Raw genomic sequence first — 27,998 nt, forward strand, 5'->3', positions numbered from 1 at the left:
CAAAATGGGAGATTAGTTAAGTGGTATAATGCTACCTTTGGGTGGTAGCGTCCTGAGTTCGATTCTCGGATCTCCCCAAATTTTTTTAGAAAAATGTGGGGATCACATGTTCGATTCTTGTAAAAAATGTGAAACCATCATCAAAAATTCAACAAGATAAATCATCAAACCAATATTTAATATTCTTTCTTATTAATAATTGGAGATGATATTGATATCCAATTTAATATCAATAATTTAATCAATTTACAAATTATTTATATCAATAGTCAAAAACTCTGGCTCATTTGGTTTTATTAATAATGGTAAATAACTTTATCTCTGATTTAAAGATAATTAATTAAATCTAATTTAAATTAATTTTACCACAATTAAATCTGATTTAAATTAATTTTACCACAATTAAATTCAATCTCTTAAGTAGTTTCAATTGATTGAAATATTATTAAAACTATACCTTTGAATTGGGTTTTTATTTATTCATTTATTTATTTATCTATTAATTTATTTATTGATAATAAATAGAAAAAAATAAAAGGATAATAATAATAACTGCTTGAATCAAGTTTGATCTTTGGCTAACGTTTAATGAAGATGAAAACAAAATGATTTATTTTCTACTGAAATGATGTTTTGGGTGGATTAAAAAAAAAAGAAAATAATATTAAAAAAAAAAAAAAAAAGAAAAATATTTAAAATTTTTGCTAATAAAAAATAATTTTTTTTATTTATTTGCATTATGGTTTCTCGTAATATAAAAAAACAAAAAAAATTGAATAATCCATTCAAGAATCGAACATATGATCTCCATATTGTTTTAAATAAATAAGTGGGGAGATCCGAGAATCGAACTCAGGACGCTACCACCCAAAGGTAGCATTATACCACTTAACTAATCTCCCATTTTGATGTTTTTTTAAATTTTATGCCCCAAATCCTCTCGAATATTTTTTCAGCTTAACTACCTCGTCAATCAATAAAAATTCCATAGGTGGATATTGATCAATAATGTGCCCAATAATTCACCAATCAACAAGTTTAATTACATTCAATAAAAAATAAAATAATAATGGAACTTAAATACACATTTTTAGCCTCCAAAGCTTAAGAATATCTATTTTACATAAATAACCTGTTTATTTAGATTGATCAAAAAGTTTATTTTTTAATTTATTAATATTCACCGCTATTGAATTAAACATCCAATTTTTGTCTTTGAACTTTGCTGGTGTTGTTGTTGTTGTTGTTGTTGTTGTTGTTGTTGTTGTTGTTGTTGTTGTTGTTGTTGTTGTTGTTGTTGTTGTTGTTGTTGTTGTTGTTGTTGTTGTTGTTGTTGTTGTTGTGGAATAGTTGGTTCAGTTTCTAAATATTTCATAACATTTTTAATCAATAAAACAAAACAATCCTCAACATTTGAAGAATGTTTTGAACTTGTTTCAATGAATGGTATTTCTAAACTATCACAATATGATTTTGCAACGTCTGAGTCAATGACTTTTTCATTGACCAAATCAGATTTATTTGAAACAACAATATTTATTGCATTAGGACGTCCATATAATTTAATATCTTTAATCCAATGTTTAAGGTTACTAAATGAATTCTCATTAGTACAATCATAAACAACCAGAAAACCTGATGCACTTCTATAATTTGATAAATTATTATTATTAAATCTAAAATTTTCATCTGCTTGACTATCCCATATTTGTAATTTAATAATTTTACAATCAATATAGATAGTTTTAACTTTAAAATGTAATAAATTAGTTTGTCTATATTCTTCACTCCATGTATTCTCTACAAATCTATTCATTAAACATGTTTTTCCTGTTTTTCTATCACCAATTATTACAATTTTAAATAAATAATTATAATCTGGTTTTTCTGAATTCATTAATAATATTAATTTTTTTTTTTTTTTTTTTTTGTGAGATGGAGTTGAAATTAAAGAATTAAAAAAAAAAAAAATTAAAAAAAATAAAAAAAAAAAAAACAATTATTGGAAAGGTATTTCAATTTTATTTTGCTATTATTTTGAGACGGTAAAAAGGGATTTTTAAGAAATTTTTTTTTTGAATATTTAATTACAGTTGATAACTTTGTGGATCCTAATATAATAGATCCTGATTCTTTGGTGACATTCCATTCATTAATGTCGATTTGAGGGTTAATTTCATTTAATAATTTTGATTTTATGTCAACAATCATTGCTAATGATAAAGTGTTTGAATCAATTTGTTTTGATTTTGTAGAAGAAGGAGAAGAAGAAGAAAATTGACTTTAAATTAATAAATTATTATTATTAATTAATAAATTTGAGAAATCTTTTGATTTACTAATTAAATCTATTTCATTTTTTACTTAATTGAAAAGCTCTTGTTAATAATCTAAGATATTGAATTTCTTTTGAGATATCTTTAAAAATTTCGTTTTCTTTATAGTTTTTAATGATGAAAGTGTCACGTTCATTGAATGATAAATGATTTCCACTATTTCTAATTATTTCTTTAACTTTTCTATTTGAAAAAGCATCAGTAAAAGTTATACATAATAATGGTGTAATACCTAATGAAAGTACTTCTTTTATTTTATTATCAATAAATTGAATTCTTGGAAAAGCTAAGAAATCACGAATTGATACAATGAAAATGAAACAATTGATACTATAACGTTGATCTGGTGGTAAGATAATACAATCATTGAATTTGGTACCATGGTGTATCTTGCCATCAGCCTTCATTTTTAATATAACATCAGTAACACCCAAACCCCAAAAAATCAGAACAAGAAACATTAATATTATTAAATGATTTTTGAATTGGGGAAAGGTTATCTTTTGATGATAATAAATCTTTAAGTGAAATATTATTTATGCTCGTTGTTATTTTAGTACTCCTAGACCTATTTACCATAAAATAATCCTCTAATTGGTTGTCTGGATTGAAAAGATTAACAAGACCATTCAACAAAGAACTTATACGATTCACCAAAATCTAAATCTCTTTTCAATTGAATAGTGAAACTTGAGTAATATTTATTTGATAAGAATTTAACTATTGTACCTGATGGTATTGAAAATTGACCATCTGGTTTTATTATAACATCTAATAATAAATCATCATAAATTAATTTAGTTTCATTTGAATTTGGATAAACCTCAATATTGAATGGAAAATTCAAATATGGATCTTTACTACCACCATTAATCAATAATTTTATATCTTGATTAAAATTCTTTTCCAATTGAATTATTTTTTGATCTGGTAAAATTGATTGTAAATTATTAATAACAACAATATTTAGATTTGTGATTAAACTACAATTACATGCCAATCCATAGATTTCAACATTATCCAAGCTTAAATTGTCTAAAAAACCATTAACTGAATCATCTGTCGATTTACCTGAACTAAAAATTAAAATCTTTGAATTAAAATCACTTGGTTCCCAACTTGATTCTAATATACCTTCAAAACACAATTCCATTGCTTCACCCAATTTCGCTTCATTATTTGTTTTTGAAAATTTTATATCTTTTAAACCTTCTTTAATTTTTTCTTGTTCTGATTCAAACTCTAAAATTGTTTCAACACTCTCACCATATGTTATAATTTACAATCAATATTGAATTTTTCAAGTTGAGTAATGAAATACTTGATAATTACATTAAAAATTGACATCTGTGATGATGTTTCAATTAAAATTGAAAAATAATTAATTTTATTATTATTAATTTTAATCTCTGTTTTGAGGGTATTTCTATTTTTTTTTTCATTTCCACCTTTCATTATTTTGTTTTTTTTATGATTTTATAAAAATAAATAAAAAAAAAAAAACAATTTATATTCATTAAAAAAAAAAAAAAAAAAAAATATGAAAGGAAAAGTGTTTTTTCCAAATATGGTAATATTAATATTAAAATGGGTAAAAGATTTTATTCATTTTAATGTATTTTATTTAATATTCCTTTTTTATTAAAAAATAAAAAAATAAAATAAAATAAGTCTAATTTTATATTTTTAAATTTATTAATTTTGAAGCTATTAATTTTTATTATACAATTTAATTTTGGTTTTTTTTTTTTTTTTAGTTTAAATGAATTTTTTCTTTGATTTTGTACTATTCATATTTGACATATTATAAAGCATATTAGCAGTTGCATCATCACGATTTTGTTGACGTGATTTTAATCTATCACCACTTGAATTATAACTCTTTTCATTTGAAACAGTATTTGATAGTTGAGTTTCAATATCTTGAGCTTGTTGCATATAATTTGACATTGAATCGATTTCATCTGAATCGACTTTAGTAGCCTTTTGTTTCTTCATCATTACCTTTTGCATAAGTCCAGCATGTGAATAATTTTTAGCACGAGATTTTTCATAATCACCTGATGAAGCAATCTTTGTAGAGGTTTGAACCATATTAATACCCAATGCCTCGATGTTTGCATGTTCTTCAGCCAAATCAGAGCTTGTTGTAATCTCTTGAGTTTGAGTGATCATTCTTACACATTTCTTACCAGTGAGTGTTGTATAAAAGATTTGTAATTGGAATGGTATTGATTTCAAAGATTTATCAATTAATTTAGAGGATCTAACACCATATTCAAATGAAATTGTTGTGTCTTGATTTACATTACCAATCACTCTTTCAACAAAACTCTTTTCAGTATTATTATTATTATCAAAGTCACTAACGTAAAGACCTTTATGGAGGAATATCTTAACGGATACATTTGTTGCTAAAGTAGGTAAACTAAGAATTTCTTTGAAACCATCATTTAAATTGATTGGATCCATAATGTTAACTTCACCACCGGTATTATTTGCCAATTTACCAATCACTTCAAGTTTAGTATCGGTACCTTTAATGGTGAGTACACTAATGGAAGTACCACTTCTTTGAGCCATATTTGCAATTTGTTCAAATACCATTTGTTGTTTTTCTGGTGCTTCAGTTGCACCTAAACCCATATTTGATTGACCATCGGTACAAATGATAATTTGTGAACCTCTTGAACCACCGGTAATACCAACACAAGCTGCAACTGCAGAACCTAAGGCAGTGCTACCACTACCTCTTAATGTTTTAACCTTTTCCAATAATGAATTCTTTGTTTTTGAAACTGGATTATTCATTTGTAATAAACCACCTTCTTCAACCAATTGAGAGAGGTCTAATAATTTAGCTTTATCACTGATTGTAACTGGTTCAGTTGAGCCATCACCAAACATTGTAACCTTATCACTAAATGTTACGATACCAACACGTTTATTTGGATACTTTTCAGCGATACTTTCAATTTGATGTAATAAACCAATTTGAACACATTGTAAACGTGAAACATAACTAACCTTTGTAAGAGCAGCTAGTTTTTCAGGAATTTCATTATCGTAAATACCTGAATTTGATACTAATGAACTTGGAATTGATAAACCATTTACAGATTGTGTAACTTCCATACTACCACTAATATCAATACAAAAGATTACAAATGAATCATCTTTTTCATTCTTTTCTTTTTCATCTTTTTCTTTTTCTTCTTTAGTTTTATTGTTGTTGTTGTTATTGTTGTTATCACCAACTGGTTCAGATTCTAAAATATAATCAATTATATTTGTTTGTGGTATTTCTTCTTTATCAATGACAATTTCATTCTCTTCATAACAAAATTCACATTTCCAAGTTTTATTTCCATCGAAACCACCATCAGTTGGAATATTTGGATGCTTTTTACCATCATTTAATGTTATCTCTTTTAATGCATTGATATTGCTGAAACCACAATTACATTTTTTACAAAAGTAACCATCACCAGTTTGAATAGATGATTCCTTTGCAACTGTACCTAAATTGACTACTAATACATTGGTTGTTGCTTTCTTTATTTTAGCTTTAAGTTGATTTGGTGCACGATTATTCATTGGTGCTGGTGGTGGTGCTTGTGGTGCTGCTGATCTACCAAAAATACTAAAGAATCCTCTTGATTGTTGTTGTTGTTGTTGTTGTTGTTGTTGTTGTTGTTGTTGTTGTTGTTGTTGTTGTTGTTGTTGAGGTTGTTGAGGTTGTTGAGGTTGTTGAGGTTGTTGAGGTTGAGCACCTTGAAAGAAAATATTGCTATCTATTTTTTTAAAAAAAAAAAAAAAAAAAAACAAATGATAAAAATTTAATTAATATTTTGAAATAAAAAATAATAATAATAATAATAGTAATAAACTTACCAACAACAAATTCTTCCTCTTCATCATCTTGAACAAAAGTATATTTTGAACCACAATTCATTTTTTGTATTTATTTTTATTTGTTTTTATTTATTTGTTTAATTTTTTTGATTTATTAAAATGATTTTATGAAAAAAAAAAAAAAATAAAAAATAAAAATCAGTGGCTTTTTATAATTTTTAAATTATTCTGAAAATTTTCTCACCACTTTTATTTTTTTTTTTTTTTTTCTTTGAAAAAAAATATTTGAAATTAAAAGCATTGCTCAAAAATGTGAGTGTACAAAAAGATACTTTTTTTAAACACTTCCAAATTGGAATTAAAAATATAATATTTTTTAATTTAAAAAATCTTGATATTTTATTTATTTATTTTTTTTGTTTTTATATTTGTTATTTGTTATTTTCATTTTCATTTTTTTTTTTTTTTTTAATTTTATTTTTGGAATTTTTTTCATTTATCATTTTTTATTTTTATTTTTTATTTTTATTTTTATTTTTATTTTTTTTTTTTATTTTTTTTTTTTTTTTTTTCAATTATTTTTGTTATTTCAATAATTTTTGGGAAATTGGTTTTTTTTTTATTTTTAAATGGTAGCTCAAAGACATTATTATCCAAATTTAAATGATTTACCAAAAGAAATATTAGTAATTATATTCACACATGTTTTCAATTTATTAAAAAAAGATAAATGTAGAAATCTTAATTCAAAATTTTTTCAAAATGTTTTCATCAGTAAATCAATTGGTAATTCACTTTTAAATAGTACAGAGTTTTGGATAATATTGATATCTTCTTATATATTTAAAGATATTCTTATTTTTACATCAAATAAATTGGATAGAAATGTTTATAATTTAGTTTATTATTGTGCGAGTCAATGTAAAATTAGAGATTATTTTAATAGAAATATTAAAGGTCAAAGACTTCAAACTGTATGTATATGAATATAAATAATGAAAAAAAAATAAAATAAAATAAAATAAAATAAAATTTTAATTATATAATAATTATATATAGAAAATTCAAAGTAGTAAATATATGAATTTAAAAACAGCAGTTTGTTCAATACCATTTGAGAGTAGTTTTATAGTTGGTGGATTGGGTACTAATAAATATCCATTTTTAAGAGCATTCAATTATAAAGGTGAAGAACAAATCAATTATTTACAAATGAATAGAGTTGGTGCTTATGAAAATAAACCAATTGAATCAATTTCATGTAGGAATAAAGTATTGGCATTTAGTGTGTTGGGTAGTGATATTATATCAATTTGTAAGACCAATGACTTGAATGAAGATAAATGTGGTTATTTACAATATGAGACTATTAGAACCTCATGCACAGGTGAAAGAAGTAGGGTAAAGTTAAGTCCGGCCGACGAGAATAAATTAGCTATTGGTGGTAGTGATGGGTCGGTGCATATCTATGATTTGAATCGTATACTTTCAAACACTGATGACGATGACCAATACGAAGGCAATGAATACATTACAGTCATATCGGAGTGGGGTTTCATGAATAACAAGCTACCAGTTTGGGACTCTTGTTTCACAAATGATGGTAGAGGTTTATTCGTAGTGGGCGAGTCAGTTCTCAATTGTAGCGATTACTATAAGAATACCGGTTTCGTTAGATACTGGGACACCAGACAAGATCCGAATAAAATGGTATGGCAATTAAGGGAAGGTATTGAAGTTGGTGGTATCTCACAATCCCAAGATTCAAATTGTATAGCCTACGTAATGAGAGGTGGTTTGGTTAGAGTATTCGATCTACGTTCTCCAAATAATCCACTGGCATTATTCACACCAGAGTCTTCATTAAACTATAACTTTACTTTAAAATCTCCATTCAATAGAGACGCTATAGCTTGGATACCCGGTGGATGTGATAATATAGTCTCCTCTTTTTACAATGAAATCAATGTATGGTCAATGGCTGAAGGTGAAGATACTTGTACCATCATGGTTGATAAATATAGAACCCAAGATAATAATCATAATCAATTAGATATAACTGATGATGGTTTATTACTTTGTTCCAATGATACAATTTATTCTCTAAATGATATCAGTGATAAATCAATCATTGATTATTTAGATAATCAAAAAAAAGAAAAAGAAATTGAAAGTGATTAAATAATAATAAAAATTAATAAATAATAAATAATAATAATAATAATAATTTTTTTTTTTTTTTTTCTTAAAAACAAAAACTATATCTAATCTTTATTTGATTTTCTTTTATTTTTATTTTTTTTTTTTCAAAATAAATCAGATTTAAAATCAATTTCCCAAGTGTTTGGACCTAATTCCATTTCTTTATCAGTTAATAAACATTGATCTAATTTTTTAATGATTGTATCTTTATCAAAACCATTTGATTGTAAACCAACGATTGACAATTCAATCTTTCTATCTTGATATTTAAATAATTTAATTTCTCTTTCAATATTTTCTTTAATTGCTGGATTCCATTCACTTTCTTTCATTGTTGACCAAAATGGACGTTTATTACCAATCATTTCTTTACCTTCAAGCTTTTTTTAAAAAAAATTATTAATAATTTATTTATTATTATTTATTTATTATTATTTATTTAAATTATTATTTTTAAAATATTTAAATATTTACAATTTCAAAATTATATTTATTTTTCATATCATTTGCTAACCAAATTAAACCAGTTGTTAATAAAACACCTTTAAAATTTGTTGTTAAATTTAATTGATTATTTTCATTCTTTTCAATTGTATCATATAATAATTTATGTAAACGAATTGGATGAAATGGTTTTCTTTGATAATAATTTACAATTGAAATACCAGTTTCAGTATCAGTTTCACTCTCTAATTTGTAATCTCTAATGGTTACAACATAGTTAAAGAGTAATTGAAAATTTGGTATCTTACAATAACTAGTTTCAATAACTAATGATGATGATATTAAATTTAATAATTTTCCAATAAATTCTAATTTTGATTTTTCAATTTTATCAATTTTATTTAAAATTATAATATTTGAAATTGATATCTATTAAAATATATATATATATATTAGTTTTATATACATGTATATTACTATTTAATAATAGTGATAATAATAAATAATAATAATAATACAAACTTGTTCTAAAATTAAAGTTGAAACTAATTTATCTGATGATTTAACTAACTCATCAATATCAGCATCTAAATCTTTAAGATCATCAATTTCATCATTTTGATCATCACAACATTCTTTTTGACAACCTTTACCACATTCTAATTTTGTATCTTTTTGTTTTGTACTACTACTACAAACACCTTTTTCATCACAACATGATGAATGATCATGTTTTTCTAATTGTTGTTTTTCAAATTTCTCACTTAATTCTTTTTCATAATTTTTATCATCAATATCTTGATTATCAATTTCTTCACCTTCTTCTTCTTCACCATCTTCTTCATTTGACATAATTTTCATGATATCTCCAACTTTTTTATCAGATTTTAAATCATCTAATAATGATTCAGCATCTAATATACAAACTACATTTATTAATTTTACACTCTAAAAATAAAATAAAATTGTTGTGTGTTAATTATAATAATTGTTGTTGTTGTTATTGTTGTTTATTAATTTTATTTTATAAATTGATACATACTGAAATGAAATCACCTAAAGAACCTTCCATTTCATCAGCACATGATAAAACTTCTAATAAAAATGTACTTTCAAATGGATGAGAAAAGAAGATAACTTTATCAAATTTACCTTTTTTTAATATAAAATCACCAATAAATTCTTCTTCCATAACTGTAACTATTGACCCATTTTGTAATTCGATACATGTATCTTCAACCAATGTTTTATAACCATTAGATTCATCCAATACTGATTGAGGTAATGTTCCAACTCCATCAAATAAATATGCAACCTTTAATCCTAAATTATCTTTTCTAATACTATGATAAAGTGATGCTTTACCAGTATTAATAAATCCAATCACTACAATTGCATCTGTCATTTTTTTTTTTAATTTTATATTGTTTAAAAAAAATTAAAACAAAAAAAAAAAATTAAAAAAAAAAAAACAATTCTAAGTGATCACATTGAAAAAAAAAAAAAAAAACCGAAAAAAAGGTGTTTTGTTTTTTTTTGATTAATTTATTTTTAGTTTTTTTTTTTTTTTTTATTTTGTAGATGAAGATTTTGTAAATTTTAAAGCATCTAAAAAATTTGACATTGAAATATTATTTATATTAATATCATTTCTTAATGCTAATAAAGCAGTTTCTTTACAAAGATTATTAATATCTGCACCATTGAAACCTTGAGTTAATTCTGATAATTGAATGAAATCTACACTTTCATCCAATGGCATTGATTTAGTTATTTTTTTGAAAATATCTAAACGTGCTTCTTTATTTGGATTTGGTATTTCAATATGATAATCAAATCTACCAGGTCTAAGTATTGATGGATCTAATAAATCAATACGAGTTGTTGCTGCTAATACAATTGATTGATTGCTATTATTATTATTGTTGTTGTTACCACTACCACCACCACCATAAATACCATCAATTTCAGTTAAAAGACATGATAATAAACGATCAGATGATTGTTCAGAAGAATCATCAAAACCTCTTAATTTTGCTAAAACTTCCACTTGATCCAAGAATAAAATACAAGGTGAACTTTCACGTAAAGTTTTGAATAATTTTGAAAGGTTTTTTTCACTTGCTCCAACCACTGGATCAATGATATCAGTTGATGAGATTGATATGAAATTTATATTTGGCGATGATGATGCAATTGCACGAGCAATTAAACTTTTACCATTTCCAGGTGGTCCATATAATAATACTCCACTTGGCGATTTAATACCTAACCTATCCAATACACTCTTATTCAACATTGGTGTTAATATTGATGATTTGATTTTTTCAATTATTTCATCTAATCCACCAATTTCATTGAACCCATTACCATTACCATTACCACCACCATCTCCATAACCAATGGTTGGTAATTTATATTGATTTAATATCGAGGGTTTTACAAGCTCAAATGCTTTATTAAAATCGAATTTTTCAATTAAATTATAATCATGACAATCATTTCTTTTAATATTCACTAAAATAGCTTCTTTACATAAACTATTTAAATCTGAACCTACATAACCATGTGTACATTCTCCCAAATATTCTGATAACTCTTTATAATGTATTTCATTATTTTTAAAATTTGGAAATTCTAAATTAAAAAAAAAAATTAGTAAATTTGGTTTTAAAAAAAAAAATATAAAATTTAAAAAAAAAAATAAATATATGTATGTATGTATGTATGTATGTATGTATACTTTTAAATAATAAATATAAAATTTCTTTTCTATCATTTGGTGAAGGTATTGGTAAATTTAAAACTGAATCAAATTTTCCAATTGAAAAGAACGCTGTATCTATAGATTCAATTCTTGATGTTACACCAATTACAAATACTGATCTTTTCTTACTATTATTTTCTAATAATGTTAAAAAATTTGAAACTACTCTTTGTTCAATATCTATAATTTTAATTTAAAACAATTAGAATTTTATTTATTTATTTATTATTTATTATTTATTATTTACATACACCCTAATGAATCATTTCTAATTTGTGAAATTGAATCAATCTCTTCAAAAACTAAAACAAATGGTGATTGACTACTTGCTGTATTGAATATACTTTCAATTAATTTTTCAGTATCTCCATCATCTTTATTTTTTAAAAAAAAAGAGAGAGAGGGGTTAGTTTGAGGGAAAAATAAAAAAAAAATTAAAAAAAAAGAGTTTTAAAATTAATTTATTTTTACCTTTTTGAAATAGGTTTGATGAATTTATAATTTTATAATTTATTGATAATTTTGTTAAAATTGATTTTATTAATAATGATTTACCAATTCCTGATCTTCCATTTATTAGTATATTACATGGGTAGAATTGATCATCATTACCATCATCATTAATAATAATATTTCCAATTATATCCAATCCATCTAAATTAAATAAATCATTAATTTTATCAACTATAAATGAAATTGTATTACCCAATCCTCCTACATTTTCATTGATCGATTTCTTTATATCTTCTAATTTTATGTTTTTCATTTCATTGTTGCTATTTTAAATAAACGTCAAAAAAAAAAAAAAAAAAAAAAAAAAAAAAAAAAAAAAAAAAAAAAAAAAAAAAAAAAAAAAAAAAAAAAATGAAACAAAAAAGTGAAAAATAAAAAATAAAAATAAAAACACTTTTTTTTTTTGGTTTTGAAATTTTACAGTTTTAGGACCTATTATCTCTATCCCTATAGTTATAGTCTCTATTATTATTACTACTATTACTATTACTATTATTATTATTATTATTATATTTTTTTTTATTATTATAATTTGTATTCCATAATGAATCTTTTTCAGTTGTATCTTGATCTTTTAAATGAGTATATTTAGTTCTACCTGCTTTACCAAAGTTTTTAACTTGCATTACTTTTGGTAATAGTTCACGATTGAATTTATCTTCACCAGTTGGTGCAGAGAAATCTTTATTTTTAATATACTCGTCATCTTGAAAGAAAGCACCACGATGGTAATCTCTTTGAAGGAATTTCAATTGTTTCTTTTGTGAGTTATCAATGTTTGTTCGCGAACGAGATGGATCCTCTTTAAGGATTTGGTCATCGGTCATTGCTCTTCTTCTTGCAAATTCTTTCTTTTCAAATTCTGCCAATAGACGAGTATGAATCTCCAATCTAACACGCTCCAATTCTCTTTGAATCCATAATAGTTTTTTACTACCATCTTGATCTTCATCATCGTCATACTCTTCCTCTTCTTTTTGTTCCAATTCTTTAGCTTCTTGCTCTTTTCTATCCCTATCTAATTCATCTTTTAATTTTCTATGAGCTTCGATTTTTCTTTGTTCTTTCTCTCTCTCCAATTGAGCTTGCTGTTCTTGTTCTTCTTTCTCCCATTGTTCATCAGTTTTAATTGTACCTCTATCATCTTTTTTTATAAATGTTGGTCTAAATATTGGTGGTTGATCCCAATATTCATCCTCATCATCCTCTTCTGAATCTGTTTCATATTCACTACTACCCTCTTCTTCACTTTCACCTTCAATATCTTTAAATGGTTGTTGTTTCTCTTCTAATTCTTTTTGTTTTTGTTCTTCTTCTTCTTTTTTCTTTAAATATCTTTCTTTTGCTCTTCTTCTTCTATCATCATCTTCATCATCATCATTATGATCCTTTTTTGTATCATTATTATTATTATTATTATTATCATCATCTTCTTTTATAATCTCTGTTTTTTGTATTCTTCTTGATGTAGTGGTTGTAGTTGTGGTGGTGGTATCATTATCATTATCATCATCATGATGTCTTCTTCTACTTGCTTTTCTTTCTTCAACAGATTGTGGTTCATCTTGATTTGAAGACCTATTTTTAAATCTAGCTAATCTCGGATCATTTGTTTCTGCTTCTTTAATTGATTTTTGATTTTGAATATTTGAAAAATGACTATCTTGATCATCTTCCGCTTCTGCATAATCTGGTCTTTGACCTGCTCTATATCTAATTACTTTTGTACCACTTGTAACTACTGAATGTCCACCACTACTCTCTAAATTATTCTTTAATTTATCTCTTATCCTTGATGCAACTGACATTTATTATAATTATATATATAAATAAAAAGGTAAAAATTAAAAAAAGGAAAAAAAAAGAAAAAAATTGAAAATTTAATTTTTTATTTTTTTTTATTTTTTTTTTTTATTTTTTTTACATAAAGGGGCGAAAAAATTAAAGTCAAAAAAAAAAAAAAAAAAAAAAAAAAAAAAAAAAAAAAAATTGAAAATAAATTAAATATGATCTTACCTCTCTCCTGAGATAGACACAATAAAAATGAATACAAATAATAATAATAATAATAATAACAACAACAATTATTATGTTGGTAGTGGTAACAACAACAACAACAACAGCAATAGTAATAATAATCAAAATAATATAAACAACCAAAATAATCAAAACAACCAAAACAATCAAAATAATAATAATAATAATGACTTTTATGATTATAGATCATATAAAAAAAAAAAAACATATCATGATAATAATTATAATAACTATAACTATAATAATAATAATAATAATAATAATAATAATTATTACAATAATAATAATAATAATAATAGAGGATATCAAAATTATAATTCACAAGCAACAGCGATTGTACCAATTAGAACAATTAAAGATAATATATTATTTAATGAAATTTTAAATCAAAAACAATATTCAAATGATGATTTATTAAAATCAGTTAATATTTGGATTGAATTAGTTAGGGATGAAAAAGAATCAAATGTAAAAGAGAACTTAATAAAATTAATTGAACAAGCCTATCCATATGGTGATGTTAGAACCTTATTAGATTCTGTAATACCAACATTTTGTTGTATATTCAGACCAGAGTATTTAAAAATTGTAATTAAAAGTATGGTTAATCAAATTTTAATTGGTAAAATACCATACGGTTCAAACTTACCACCATTCTACTCTTTCAAAAAGTTATTCACAATTAATGAAGGTAAGAAACTTGGTGATGAAGAATTGCAACAACAACAACAACAACAGCAACAACAACAGCAGCAGCAACAGCAACAACATCATTATAACCATTATCAACATCAATATCAAAATCAATATCAAAATCAATATCAAAATCAATATCAAAATCAATATCAACGTCAAAGACAACAACAGCAGCAACAACAGCAACAACAGCAACCACAAATGAATTACACATATGGTATTGGTGGTGGTTTAGTTGTACCAATTCAATCGTTGTACTCTATAAATAATCCAATACAATTACAAGATAATAATAGTATACCACTTCAAATATTATTTGAATTAAGTAGTTATAATTTAATAAATATAGTAAATAATCAATTTGATAATGAAAAGAAGAAGGATAATCAGGATAATAAGGATAAGGATAAGGATAATAAAAATAAAAATAATGAATATTTAATTAGTATGTGGATATTGGATTGTTTAATAAGATCACCAGTTGCAATAATTGAAAGTTATTTTCACACTTTATTTAATATTCACAATCAACCAATTCAAATATTAGGTTCACGTTTATTTTCAACACTTACAGATTCATTCAATGATAAACAACATTCACTTTTATCAATTCTATCAAAATCAATTAGACTTCATATATTATCATTATTTCAATCATCACCACAACAAACACAACAACAACAACAACAACAACAACAACAACAACAACAACAACAACAACAACAACAACAACAACAACAACAACAACAACAACAACAACAACAACAACAACAACAAACACAACCATTACCAATTGGATCAAAGAAAGTACAATATATTCTACATACATTAGTACCTCAATTAGTATTATATCAAACTGAATTCATTTCAAATGATTATCAAATGATTATAATTCAATATTTTTCAAATACAAATAGCTCTTTTATTCATAGATTCATTCATAATTTAATCTCTTTATCTTCTGAAGATAATGTAAGTACACAAACTTTTTTAATATTAAAGTAAATAAATATAATAATAATAATAATAATAATAATAATAATAATAATAATAATAATAATAATAATTTATTAATAATTTTATAATAATGATTTTTAAAACATTTTAGGGTAATGATGATTTAAATGATAATATTGTTATGAAATTGATTGAAATTTTAATGAATAGTAATAAATTTAGTTCAATTAATATTCAAAATCATTTTTTACCGCCAATACTTCAAGGTTTAAATGAAGACTCTATTAAAGATAAAGCTAAATCAATTTTAGAATTAATTATTAATTCAAATAGATTCAATATAATTTTATTTGGTTCAAATTATTCAACATCAATAATTAATAATAAAAATAATAATAAAAATAATAAAATTAGTAAAATTAATAAAAATAATGAAAAAGAAAAAGAAAAAGAAAAAGAAAAAGAAAAAGAAAAAGAAAAAGAAAAAGAAAAAGAAAAAGAAAAACAAAAAGAAAAAGAAAAAGTAAAAGAAAAAGAAAAAGAAAAAGAAAAGGGAAAGGAAAAAGAAAAAGAAAAAGAAAAAGAAGTTTCACAAATTTATTTTTCAGAATCACAAATTTTAAATGGATTTGAAAATTTGAATAATTTATTATCAATGGTTAATGGCTATAGTTCAGATATTCAAACATTGTTTGTTTGCTTATGGGAAACCTATCTTGAGCAACAATTGGATAATAGTGATAATGTTACAAATCAATATTGGTATATAAAACAACTGATTTCACATTATAATCAATTTGAATTTGAATTAAAAGAAATGACAAAACGTTTATTAGTTAGGTTTTTAAATAATTTCATTCATCAAAATAATCAGTTCGATTCAAAGATAATTTCAGTATTCTCTCAACTATCTTATAATTTATTTTTCATTTCTTCAACTTCTTTTCAATATTTTAATAATAATAATAATAATAATAATAATAATAATAATAATAATAATAATAATAATAATACAACTACTACATCCTCTTCATCCTCACTAACAACAACAACAACAACAACAACAAAGACAACGACAACAAAATTTATTAAAACAAGTGAAAAATCTTTAGTTGATCCTGCAATACCATTATTTTTAGATTTTATACAATTTATTATAAATCATTTCACAAAGAATCATATAGTCTATAAAAGTGTTGTTAAATCTATTCAACAAATTATAAACAATATAACATTATTAGATAGTTGCATACTTTTAAAGAATAATATTCCCACTTTTTCTTTAAATGATGATTTTGAAAATAGATTAAAATCAATTCAACCACAACAACAACAACAACAAAGCCAGCAACACAATCAGCAACAACAACAAAGAAATGCTAATATTAATAATAATAATATTAATATTAATATTAATAATAATATTAATAGGAATAAGGAATCAATTGATTTTAATATGGATAATAAAACAATGGGAATAAATGAAATTCAAATGTCATTAGAGTTCTTATATAGTTTAATAGTTTCAAGCACTGATACAAATGATATCAATAATAACATCAACAAAAATGATGAAGAGAGTTGTAATAGTATAATTTATAAAAATGTTAAAGATTTTCTTTTAGATATTTTATCCAATGATGATAGATTAAGGGATGGTATAATGTCAATGTTAGTTTTAAATGACATTACTTTTAAAACTATTTCTTTGAAACTATTATTGCAAATTGAAAAAAGTAATAATAGTAATAGTATTATCAATAGCAATAATAATAATAATAATAATAATAATAATAATAATAATAATAATAATAATAATAATAATAATAATAATTATTGGAATTCACAAGAAAAAGTTGAATTATTATTTAATAATTTATTGGAACCAAATTTATTTGAATTATGTTTAGAATTCCTTCAAATCATTAAAACCAGTAACTATCAATCAATAATGTCTTCTTTATTACAAAAATTGGCAAAATTAGATAACAATTCATCAGAGAATAATTCATCAAATGCAATCATTACACTAATTGAAGAGATTTTAATTAAAAATAATCATTTAATAATTGATATTCTTCAATTTTTAATTTCAAATTTATTTAATCCCTATAATTTTAATAATAATAATAATATTAATAATAATAGAAATAGTAATAATAAAAACTATATAAATGGTAATTTATTAGTACTACTTCAAAAATTACAAATACTATTACCAAATTTATATAATAACGATAATAATAATAATAATAATAATTTATTCAAAGAAATAATTTCGAAATCTTTAAAAAATATTGAAAAATATGAAAATAATATTCAGCTACTTCAATATCAATTACTTTCCAATATAATATTTAATAATAATAGTAATAATAATAATTTATTGGAGACTAAATTCTTTAATGAATACTTATCATCATTAATTCAAGGGGTTGTATCTTCACATTTCTCTGTAAGAATATTATGCCAAACTATTATTCAAGAATTTATAAATCAAAATCCAATTCTATATAAAAAACGAGTTGTTGATTATATTTTATATAGACTAAAATCATTACAAGTATATTCAGAATACAATGAACAAATACCATTTTTAAGAAAATCTTTTGAAGCTATCCAAATTTCTTCTTTATTAAACTCTCAATAATAAAAATAAAAAAATAAAAAATAATTAGTTTTGTTTTTTTTTTTTTTTTCTTTTCTTTTACTAAAATTTTTTCATTTTGCAAGTTCATTTTTGACCAAAAAAAAAAAAAAAAAGAGATAAAGATAAAAACAAAAACAAAAATGGGATTGCAAGAAATTTCATTTTTTTTTCATTTTTTTTTTTTATTTTTTTTTATTTTTTTATATTTTTTTTTATATTTCATTTTTTAATTTCTTTCTATTTAAAATAAATGACAATGATAACTATTGATTACATAAAAGATATTATAAAAAGATCAGATAAATTATCAGAGGAAATTGACCCTGATCAAACTCCATATAAATCAAAGTATGAAGCTATTGAGTTATTGGTAGTGTATTTTTAAATCTTAAACATTTAAAAATAATAATAACAAAAAAAAAAAAAAAGTTTATTAACAAACTTGGCTATTATTTTATTTTAATTTTTATTTTTATTTTTATTATTTTTATTTTATTTTTATTTTATTTTTTTCATTAAATGAATTAGAAAGAATTAAAAAAAGAGATAAATGAAAATGAAAAAGAATTAAATCAACAACAGCAACAAGATATATTAGATTATTTAGTAGTTATTGATTCAAAACTTGGTGAATTGTTTATAGCAACTGAAGAGATTACACTTGGTCTTAATATTTGTAGGGATTGTTTGAAATCATTAGAATCAATTAAAAACAAATTCCCATTAGAAACAATATCAACATTTCAATCAATTGCAATTATAGATATAAATAAAAATCATTTTGAAAATGGTAAACAACTCTTAATAAAATCTGAAAATTTAATTAATCAAACTATTGAAAAACAACAAGAACAAGAACAAGAACAAGAACAACAATTTAAAGATAAATTAGAATCATTACAATTACAAAATTATTTTTATTTTGCACAATTATATGGTTTATTAAAAGATTCAGAATTGGTAAATATTATGTTATTATTATTATTATTATTATTATTATTATTATTATTATTATTATTATTATTATTATTATTATTATTATTATTATTATTATTATTATTAGTATTATTATAATTATACATTTATGTATAAATGTTAATATATTAATAATTTATTTTTTTTTTATTTTTTTTTAGTCATCAAAATATTGTGAATTAACATTACGTAAACAATTAAAAAGAAATAATTTTGATAGATTAGAATGGTGTAAAAATAGTTTAATGTTAGCAGAATATTATTTATCAGAATTAAATTTTGACTATGCAAAACAATGTTTTTTAGTTTCAAATTATATATGTAAAGGGATTGAAAATGAAGATGATAGAGAAGAGACCCAAGCAAATATTTACTTGGTTATGGCTAAATTCTATTTAGAATTTTTACATTTTTTTAGAGATATAGAGAATTTAAATCATTGTCATAGAGTTAACAACAACAACAAAAATAATAATAATGAAAATGATATTGATTTTGTTCAAGGTGGTTTATCATCTATATCATTATCAGATAAACAAAAAGAGAAAGAGAAAGAGGATAAATTATTTAACGAAAATCAAATTAAAAAAGAGAAAATGTTAGATTTAATCTCTTTTAATAAACGTTCTTTAAATATTGATAAACCATTATTCACTGAATTGGGTAGTGAACTATTAGATAAAATTTATAATCATTCAACTTTCACCTCACCAATTGATTTAATAGTTGTAAAAGATCAACCATCTGCAAGAGATATCTTTTTAAAATCTCAACATTTCTTTAACAAATCTAAAAAATATTATAAATTAGATGGTTTTGTATCACAACATATTAAAATTTTATTTGTAAGTATTTAATAATAATTTATAAGTAATAATTAATAATTAATAACTAATAACTTATTATTATTATTATTATTTAGGATCAAATTAATTTATTTGAATATTTAAATATGTTTGAAAGTAATGCTGGTAGAAAAATTGGAATACATAAGAAAAAGATTGAATTAATTCAACCATTACTAAAAGAATTAAATCCAACTTATTTCTTATCTTCAATTAGATCAATTTATTTTAAAATCGCTGAAATATATAGTGAAATTTCAAAAATATATCAATGTGTTTGTACAAATCTAAGAGAAATTCAAACTTACAATGAATGGTAATTACCATATATGATTATTTTTTTTTTAATTTATTTTATATTTGTATTTATATTGGGTTTTATTTTTTACTAATTTTTTTATGTAAATATTAAAAAAATGAAAGTTTATTTAAATCAATGGAATATTATAATTTATTTTTAAATAGTTATAATGATGGTGAAGTACCAAATTCACCAAAGATTACTGAAGAAGAGAAAATGAAATCTATTATTGAGGATTTTGAAGTTTATATTAATGCAAAATTAGAATTAGCTGTTTGTCATAAAAATGTTAAAGGTGTTAATAAATTAGTTTTGGAACATTTGGAAAAATCTTTGAATTTGTTTAGATCAATTATCACTCTATTAGATTCTGTACCAAAAGATATCTCTTCAAGACATACTCAAGAATATCATTTATGCTCCCAAATGTCTTCATTATTACCACAGAAAATTCAATTTTTGTCAAGTAATAAAACTCCAAATCCAGGTCAATGGTATGGGAAATAATAAAATCTTTTTTTTTTTAATTTATTTTTTTAACCTATTTTTTATTTATTTTTTTTTTGGGTTTTTCAAAAAAAGGTCTGAAAACCTAATTATTGGAAAAAAAGTGTTTTGATATAGAACAAAATAAGCGAAAATGAATTTAGAAGATCGTTTCAAATTTCATTTGATTTTTATTAAATTTGATTTTTTTTTTTTTTTTTTTTTTTTTTTTTTTTTTAAGGGACAACACCAGACCAAATCAAATTATTTTTTAAAATGGGAACAAATAAAGAATTTGGTTAATGTCAATTTACTGGTAAAAGAAAAAAAAAAAAAAATATCTAACAATCAAGTATGTGATTTTCAAAAAATGTATAATCATTGGATTATAATAAAAATAAAATAAAAATATTTTTATAAATACTACAAAAAAATTAATTAATTTACAGTTTAGTGGTTTAAAAAAAATAAAAAAAAAAAAAGTTAAAATAAACTTAAAAAACCTATTATTAGAACACACAGATCGAAATTACAAATCACCACCTTTTTTTTTTTTTTTTTTTTTTTTTTTTTTTTTTTTTTTTTTTTGGAAAAAAAAAAAATAAAAAATAAAAAAAAATAAAAAATAAATTTGGGCTCACCCACAAAAGATCAGTATCTGATTGTTTTTTTTTTTTTTATAATATTGATTTTGAAAAATTCAAATTTCTAAAAATTGGATAGATACCTTTTGATTAAACAAAATTTTTTAAATTAGAGATGTTTCAAATAAAACCAGTTTTTATGCTCCAAATTATTTTTTTTTTTTTTTTTTTTTTTTCTTCACTTTTTTTTTTTTTTTTTTTTTTTTTTTTTTTTTATAAAGAAAATATAATACAATAATTTAAAAAAAAAAAATTAAAAAATAAAAAAATTTATTTATTAGTTTTTTTAATTTTAATTTACAAATCTATTATCATATTTAAATATTTTTTTATAATCAAAATAAATCAAAATCAAAAAATATTTTAATTCTTAACCAAATTCAATAAAAAAAAAAACAATTATAATAATTGTCAAAAATCAAATCAAAAAATAAAAAAAAAAAAAAAATAATTAAAAAAAATAAAAAAAAATAAATTTTTTATCGTCCATTTATCGTCTTTGGGATTGAAATAAAAACCCTTTGAAAAAAAAAAAAAAAAAAAAAAAAAGCAAAAATAAATTTGTCTGCAAAGATATACGAAAAAAAAAAAAAATAATAAAAAAAAAATTGGCACACTAAAATTAAAAATAACAGCAAAGATAAAAAAAAAAAAAAAAAAAAAAAAACAGCAAATATATAATTATATAAAACAATATAATAAAAAAAAAGATATGGAAATTGATAATTTATTTTTTTACTGTTGGAGAAATGTTTATATTAGAGGTTTAATATTTAATTTTATTAAAACCAATAAAACAGAATTAATAAATCCAAATTTTGGTATTTACAATTATTATCAAATGAATGATGTAAATTTAATGGCAACAAATAAAGGATTAAAGCAATTGTTAGTTGAAAAGGTTGAAAAAAAATATCATTTAAATTTTAATTTTTCAAAATCTGGAATTCCTTTTGAAAATATTTTTAAAAATTTTAAAAATGAAACTGATAAAGAATTTTTTAATAATCTATTCAAAAATTATCCAAATTATTTTTTATCTTCAATTGATATAACAGCAGAATATTCAATGGCCTGTGATTGTGTTGTTGCATTCCAAGTTTTAGTAAATAATTTTAATTATACTCCAATTAATTGTAAACAATTATTTATTGATTCAATTTTAAAAGGTTCTATCGAAACTTCAAAATTAATAAATGAAAAGTTTAATCCAAAACTAAACCAAATTGATTATGATGAAATTTGGAAATTATTATTAAATAAGAATGTTGACCTTGTAATAGAAGAAACTATTCCAAATAATGACCCAATTGGTAAAATTAATAAATCAATTGAATATTTAGTAAAAGAATTAAATGCACCCTTACCACCACCTATCGATAATAATTCATTTAAATGTTTTATTGATTTTTCAATTAAAAATAGAAATCTTGAATATATTTTATCAACTTGTTATTCAATTTCCTATTTAAAATCATCTTTGGAATTATTTATTTCTCCATTTCCAAATTTAACCAATTCATTTAAAATTTTAACAATTAAAGAATTGGATGAAATTAAAATGAAATTAACTAGACAAGAATTAGAAAGTAATGTACAAGATATTGAAACTAATAATGAAATAATTTCAAAATTAGTTGGAATGGCTTCAAAATTTACAAGTATTAATTTTTATTTTAATATGGTATTTTATTATCAACATTATGAAAATAATTATATAACTTTAATGAAATTGAAAATCAAAATCAAAATTTATCATTATTTAATGAAATTTTAATTGCACATGGTAATTATAAAGGAATAGTTGAAAATGTTGATTTAATGGAACTTGAACCACATCAAAAAGGTAAATCAATTATAATCACTGGTAAAGAATCATTTAAAATTTTTAGATCATGTAAAAATAATATTGAAAATGTTTTTAAAATAATGGTACAAGATATTATTGATAATTTCACATTTAGAACTAAACCATTAACTGAGATTCATTCAGTTTTAGATATTATTAAATTTTTAGCTACTTTTGGTGATACAAAATTAGTTTTAGAATTATTTGCAGAAATTAATAAAAACTATGTAATAGTTTCAGGGTACCCAAATCAAGCATATTCTCTAGTAACTTCAACTGAAATGTTTGATATTATATTTTTTAAATTTAAAAATGCATTTAGATTAAATGAAATTTATGATCTTGTTGATTCAAATAATGATAGAACAAATACTTATTTAATTTTAGATCATTTTAAATCAAAATATCCAAATGAATATAATAAAGTAGTAGCACATTATAATCCATTGCCAAATCATTTATTAAATGAATTTATTTTCAATAATTTAGAAGAACATAAACAAAAACTAATTGAAAGTGAATGTTGGCTAAATAGAGTAAGAAATGGTGTTGTACCATTAGAACATTTTAAAAAACTTTTAGAAATCACTCCAGATGATCAAGAATATCATTGTTTTGAAAGTAGTGAAATTTTTAATTATGTTTTCAATCAACGTATGCATGATATTGAAAATGGTAGATTTCAATTAACTCAAAGATCAAATTTATTAAATTATTATGTTACTGGTAAATTAGAAACAACAATTTTAAATTATATTGAAAAACCAATAAATTTTCCAAATTTAAATAGTTGTATAGATTTATTAATTAAATTTAATGATTTAATTTCATTGAAATTCATTTTTGATTATTTTAATTTACCAAATTGTTCAAATTATCAAATATTCTTTAAAAATCATTTAATATTGATATCAGAACAAAATAATTTACAAGTTTTATCATTTATTTTTCAAAATTATCCAACATTACTAACTCAAGAAAATTTACAATTCTTATTTAATCATTGTTATCAAAAAACTGCCTCGATTGAAATAATTAATTATATTATTAAATCAATTAGATTTAAACCAAATTTATTAAATTTATATTCTATTCCGATTGTAAAAAATTATTTTAATTTTTCAAATTAAAAAATTATATTAATAAAATTTTAAATATATAAAATAAATAAAAATAATTTTTTTTTTATATATAACATTTATTTTTATGTGTTTGTTATTGTAATAATAACTATTCAAAGATAATATATTTATATTTGATCGTTTTAAAATATTTTTAATAATAATAACAAACCAATATAAAATAAAAAATTTTTTTGTAAATTAAAAAGGTATTAATTAATTATTGTTATTAAACATTAAAAAAATAAAAATTATTTCATTTACTAGATATTGAGAATAAAAATTACAAATTTGTTTGTATTTTTTTATTTTTTTTATTTGTGTTAAAATTGTTTTATAAAAAAATAAATAAATAAAGATAAAAATAAAATAAAATTAAATTTTTATCAATAAATTGGAAAAAAAAATAATAACAACACTAGGTTTTAATATGGGGGTTTTAATTTGTAATTTTGAAATTATTAATTTGTTATTTTATTTTAGATCACACACCACACAATTTAAATTCATTTTACATGTTCTCATCATTAAAATTAATTTTTTATTTAATTTAACACTATAAAAAACAATCGTTTTGTGCAATAAAAAAATAATTTGTTTATTTATGTTACAATTAATAGTTTTTTTTTTTTTTTTTTTTTTTTTTTTTTTTTTAAATTTCATAATTTAACACTTTATTAAAATTATTATTTTATCTAGGTGTTAAAATTATTTATATTAAATATAGTTTAATATTTTAATATTTTAATATTTTTTATATTGCCATAAAGAAAAAAAAAATAATAATAATAATAAAAAAAAAAAAAAAAAAAAAAATAATAATAGTAATAATTTAATTTTTTTAATTTAATTTTTATAATTTATAATTAATAAAATTATAACAAATTAAAAGAAAGAAAGAAATGGAAATAAATAATGGTACATTAAAAAGGAATTCAGAATTATTTTTTTATTGTTGGGAAAATGTTTACATAAAAAAAGTAATTTTTGAAAATTTAAAAACAAATAAAACTTCAATAATAAACCTATTATATGGAATATATAATTATTTACAATTAAATGATGTTAATACAATTACAACAAATGAAAACTTACATATTTTATTAATAGATAAAATTAAAAAAACAAGAAATTTAAATTTTAATTTTCCAAAAACCAAGATTCCCTTTGAATTAATTTTCCAAAAGTTTAATTCAAATGAAACAATTGATTTTTATAAAGATTTATTTAAAAATTATCCAAAGTATTTCCTTTCTTCAATGGATGCAATTTGTGAATATGCAATCAAATGTAATAATATAGTTGCAATTCAAGTTTTAATAAAACATTTTTCATTTGTCCCAAATAATAGTAAAGAAATTCTAATAAGTTCAATTTTAAATGGGTCATTCAAAGTTGCAAGTTTTTTAAAAGAATCTTTTAATATAAACCTTACCAATGAAGATTATAATAAAATATGGAATTATTTATTATACAATGAAAATGTGGAAGGCACAAAACAAGAAGCCCATTCAATGTTTGAAGTAATAAAACATAATAAAAATATAAATTTTAATAAAATAAATGATTCAATTGAATATTTAGTAAAAGAATTAAATGCACCATTACCATCACCTATTGGTAATAATTCATTTAAATGTTTCATTGATTTTTCAATTAAAAAAAGAAATCTTGAATTTATTTTATCAACTTGTTATTCAATTTCATATTTAAAATCATCTTTGGAATTATTTATTTCACCCAATCCAAATTTAACGAATTCAATTAAAATTTTATCAATTAAAGAATTGGATGAAATTAAAATGAAATTAACTAGACAAGAATTAGAAAGTAATGTACAAGATATTGAAACTAATAATGAAATAATTTCAAAATTAGTTGGAATGGCTTCAAAATTTACAAATATTAATTTTAATGTTAATATGAAGTTTTATTATCAACATTATTATTTTAATGAACCACCTAAACAATGGGGAGATTTTTTAACAAATATTTATAACTATATTGAAATTTCAATATCACACGGAGATTATAAAGATTTGGTACTAAATATTAATAAACTACCAATTGATCCTACAATTAATGGTAAATCAATTTATTTTTTGGGTTTCGAATCATACACATTATTTAGATCATGTAAAAGTATAATGAACCAAAAATGTGAAATATTTATTCAAGATGTTGTTAATCATCAATTAGATACAACAATTGCACCAGAATTAAAACATTCAATTATTGATGTTATAAAATTTTTTATTACTTTAGGAAATATTGAATTGATTCAACAACTTTTTATACAACTAGATTATTTCAATATTCAAATTAATCCATCAAATTTAATATACTCTTTTATTAATTCAACTGAAATGTTTGATTTAATTTATCAAAGATTTAGAGAAACATTCAATTTAAATGAAATTTTAGAAATTGTAAATATGTATAATAAGGTTGAAATTAAATATTTAATACTATACCATTTTAAAAACAACTATACCCAAGATTATTATCAACAACTTGAAAATTATATACCATGTGTAAATAATTTATTAAATGAATTTATTTTTGAAAATATTCAAGATTTTCAAAATAAATTAATAGAATCAAATTTTTGGTCAAATTCTTATGCAATTAAAACTATAAATACCAATCTCCCATTAAAACATTTTAAAAAATTATTAGAAATAACTCCTATTGATCATGAATATTATCATTGTTTTAATAATTTTGAAAATTTAAAATATGTAATAGATTTTAGAAAACAAGATATAATCAACAATCGTAGATTTTATATACAATTTGAAAATTCATCAATTTATAATATATATGCATGTGGAATGATGGAAGAAATTTTTGAGGAATGTTTAGAAAAACCAATTAATATCCCAATGGAAAATTTAAATAATACATTTGATTTAATGATTAAATCAATTGATTTAAAATCAATTAAATTTATAATTGATTATTTTAATCTAACAAATAATAATACATTTATTCAAAACTTTAAGGGATGTTTAAATACAATCTCAAAGTTTAACCGAATTGAAGTTTTATCATTCATATACAATAACTATCCAACACTATTATCTCAAAATAATTTACAATCATTATTTGAACATTGTTTACAAGTAACAGGTTCAATTGAAATAATTCAATTTTTAATTAAAGATATTAGATTTAAACCAAACCTTGAAAATATTGATAAAAATATTAATTTTACAGATAAAACTTTTATAACTAAAAATTATTTTTTAAAATATTTAAATAAATAATAATTTTATTTATATTTCTCTATGGTTGTACAACAAATTATTTATTTTTTA

The 27,998-nt window shown here is 21.3% G+C and overlaps 12 protein-coding genes and 2 non-coding genes across 14 annotated transcripts; 6 read left to right on the forward strand and 8 right to left on the reverse strand.

Moving 5' to 3' along the window:
- The first annotated feature begins 6 nt into the window (after positions 1-6).
- tRNA-Pro-UGG-11 lies at positions 7-77 on the forward strand. The gene has a single exon. It is a non-coding gene; the product is annotated as a tRNA-Pro (tRNA).
- A 754-nt stretch (positions 78-831) lies between these two features.
- tRNA-Pro-UGG-12 lies at positions 832-902 on the reverse strand. The gene has a single exon. It is a non-coding gene; the product is annotated as a tRNA-Pro (tRNA).
- A 284-nt stretch (positions 903-1,186) lies between these two features.
- rabY (Rab GTPase) lies at positions 1,187-1,897 on the reverse strand (the record flags this gene model as incomplete). Its single annotated transcript, XM_635192.1, has 1 exon — positions 1,187-1,897. The coding sequence occupies one exon, from the start codon at positions 1,895-1,897 to the stop codon at positions 1,187-1,189; it is 711 nt and encodes a 236-aa protein (XP_640284.1).
- A 456-nt stretch (positions 1,898-2,353) lies between these two features.
- On the reverse strand, positions 2,354-2,743 carry DDB_G0282205 (hypothetical protein; the record flags this gene model as incomplete). Its single annotated transcript, XM_635193.1, has 1 exon — positions 2,354-2,743. The coding sequence occupies one exon, from the start codon at positions 2,741-2,743 to the stop codon at positions 2,354-2,356; it is 390 nt and encodes a 129-aa protein (XP_640285.1).
- Positions 2,744-2,952: 209 nt separating this feature from the next.
- Positions 2,953-3,791, reverse strand: DDB_G0282207 (hypothetical protein; the record flags this gene model as incomplete). Its single annotated transcript, XM_635194.1, has 2 exons — positions 2,953-3,576; positions 3,669-3,791. 2 exons carry the CDS (start codon positions 3,789-3,791, stop codon positions 2,953-2,955), a joined length of 747 nt encoding a protein of 248 aa, XP_640286.1.
- A 303-nt stretch (positions 3,792-4,094) lies between these two features.
- On the reverse strand, positions 4,095-6,291 carry DDB_G0282209 (type A von Willebrand factor domain-containing protein; the record flags this gene model as incomplete). The annotated part of the gene is made up of 2 exons (XM_635195.1): positions 4,095-6,130; positions 6,231-6,291. 2 exons carry the CDS (start codon positions 6,289-6,291, stop codon positions 4,095-4,097), a joined length of 2,097 nt encoding a protein of 698 aa, XP_640287.1.
- A 529-nt stretch (positions 6,292-6,820) lies between these two features.
- Positions 6,821-8,372, forward strand: DDB_G0282211 (hypothetical protein; the record flags this gene model as incomplete). Its single annotated transcript, XM_635196.1, has 2 exons — positions 6,821-7,165; positions 7,251-8,372. 2 exons carry the CDS (start codon positions 6,821-6,823, stop codon positions 8,370-8,372), a joined length of 1,467 nt encoding a protein of 488 aa, XP_640288.1.
- A 125-nt stretch (positions 8,373-8,497) lies between these two features.
- DDB_G0282213 (hypothetical protein) lies at positions 8,498-10,242 on the reverse strand (the record flags this gene model as incomplete). The annotated part of the gene is made up of 4 exons (XM_635197.1): positions 8,498-8,773; positions 8,868-9,266; positions 9,360-9,785; positions 9,880-10,242. The coding sequence occupies 4 exons, from the start codon at positions 10,240-10,242 to the stop codon at positions 8,498-8,500; spliced, it is 1,464 nt and encodes a 487-aa protein (XP_640289.1).
- Positions 10,243-10,407: 165 nt separating this feature from the next.
- Positions 10,408-12,370, reverse strand: DDB_G0282215 (AAA ATPase domain-containing protein; the record flags this gene model as incomplete). Its single annotated transcript, XM_635198.2, has 4 exons — positions 10,408-11,474; positions 11,581-11,784; positions 11,856-11,978; positions 12,160-12,370. 4 exons carry the CDS (start codon positions 12,368-12,370, stop codon positions 10,408-10,410), a joined length of 1,605 nt encoding a protein of 534 aa, XP_640290.2.
- A 172-nt stretch (positions 12,371-12,542) lies between these two features.
- Positions 12,543-13,925, reverse strand: mfap1 (microfibrillar-associated protein 1-like protein; the record flags this gene model as incomplete). The annotated part of the gene is made up of 1 exon (XM_635200.1): positions 12,543-13,925. The coding sequence occupies one exon, from the start codon at positions 13,923-13,925 to the stop codon at positions 12,543-12,545; it is 1,383 nt and encodes a 460-aa protein (XP_640292.1).
- Positions 13,926-14,160: 235 nt separating this feature from the next.
- On the forward strand, positions 14,161-18,457 carry DDB_G0282221 (hypothetical protein; the record flags this gene model as incomplete). Its single annotated transcript, XM_635201.1, has 2 exons — positions 14,161-15,822; positions 15,959-18,457. 2 exons carry the CDS (start codon positions 14,161-14,163, stop codon positions 18,455-18,457), a joined length of 4,161 nt encoding a protein of 1,386 aa, XP_640293.1.
- Positions 18,458-18,707: 250 nt separating this feature from the next.
- Positions 18,708-21,339, forward strand: DDB_G0282223 (hypothetical protein; the record flags this gene model as incomplete). The annotated part of the gene is made up of 7 exons (XM_635202.1): positions 18,708-18,827; positions 18,986-19,428; positions 19,521-19,551; positions 19,594-20,277; positions 20,355-20,593; positions 20,743-21,072; positions 21,306-21,339. 7 exons carry the CDS (start codon positions 18,708-18,710, stop codon positions 21,337-21,339), a joined length of 1,881 nt encoding a protein of 626 aa, XP_640294.1.
- A 1,081-nt stretch (positions 21,340-22,420) lies between these two features.
- Positions 22,421-24,687, forward strand: DDB_G0282225 (hypothetical protein; the record flags this gene model as incomplete). Its single annotated transcript, XM_635203.1, has 2 exons — positions 22,421-23,369; positions 23,513-24,687. 2 exons carry the CDS (start codon positions 22,421-22,423, stop codon positions 24,685-24,687), a joined length of 2,124 nt encoding a protein of 707 aa, XP_640295.1.
- Positions 24,688-25,580: 893 nt separating this feature from the next.
- On the forward strand, positions 25,581-27,947 carry DDB_G0282227 (hypothetical protein; the record flags this gene model as incomplete). Its single annotated transcript, XM_635204.1, has 1 exon — positions 25,581-27,947. The coding sequence occupies one exon, from the start codon at positions 25,581-25,583 to the stop codon at positions 27,945-27,947; it is 2,367 nt and encodes a 788-aa protein (XP_640296.1).
- Between the last annotated feature and the right edge of the window lie 51 nt (positions 27,948-27,998).

This window comes from Dictyostelium discoideum (genome assembly GCF_000004695.1).
Source record: "Dictyostelium discoideum AX4 chromosome 3 chromosome, whole genome shotgun sequence".
Classification (NCBI taxonomy): Eukaryota; Evosea; class Eumycetozoa; order Dictyosteliales; family Dictyosteliaceae; genus Dictyostelium; species Dictyostelium discoideum.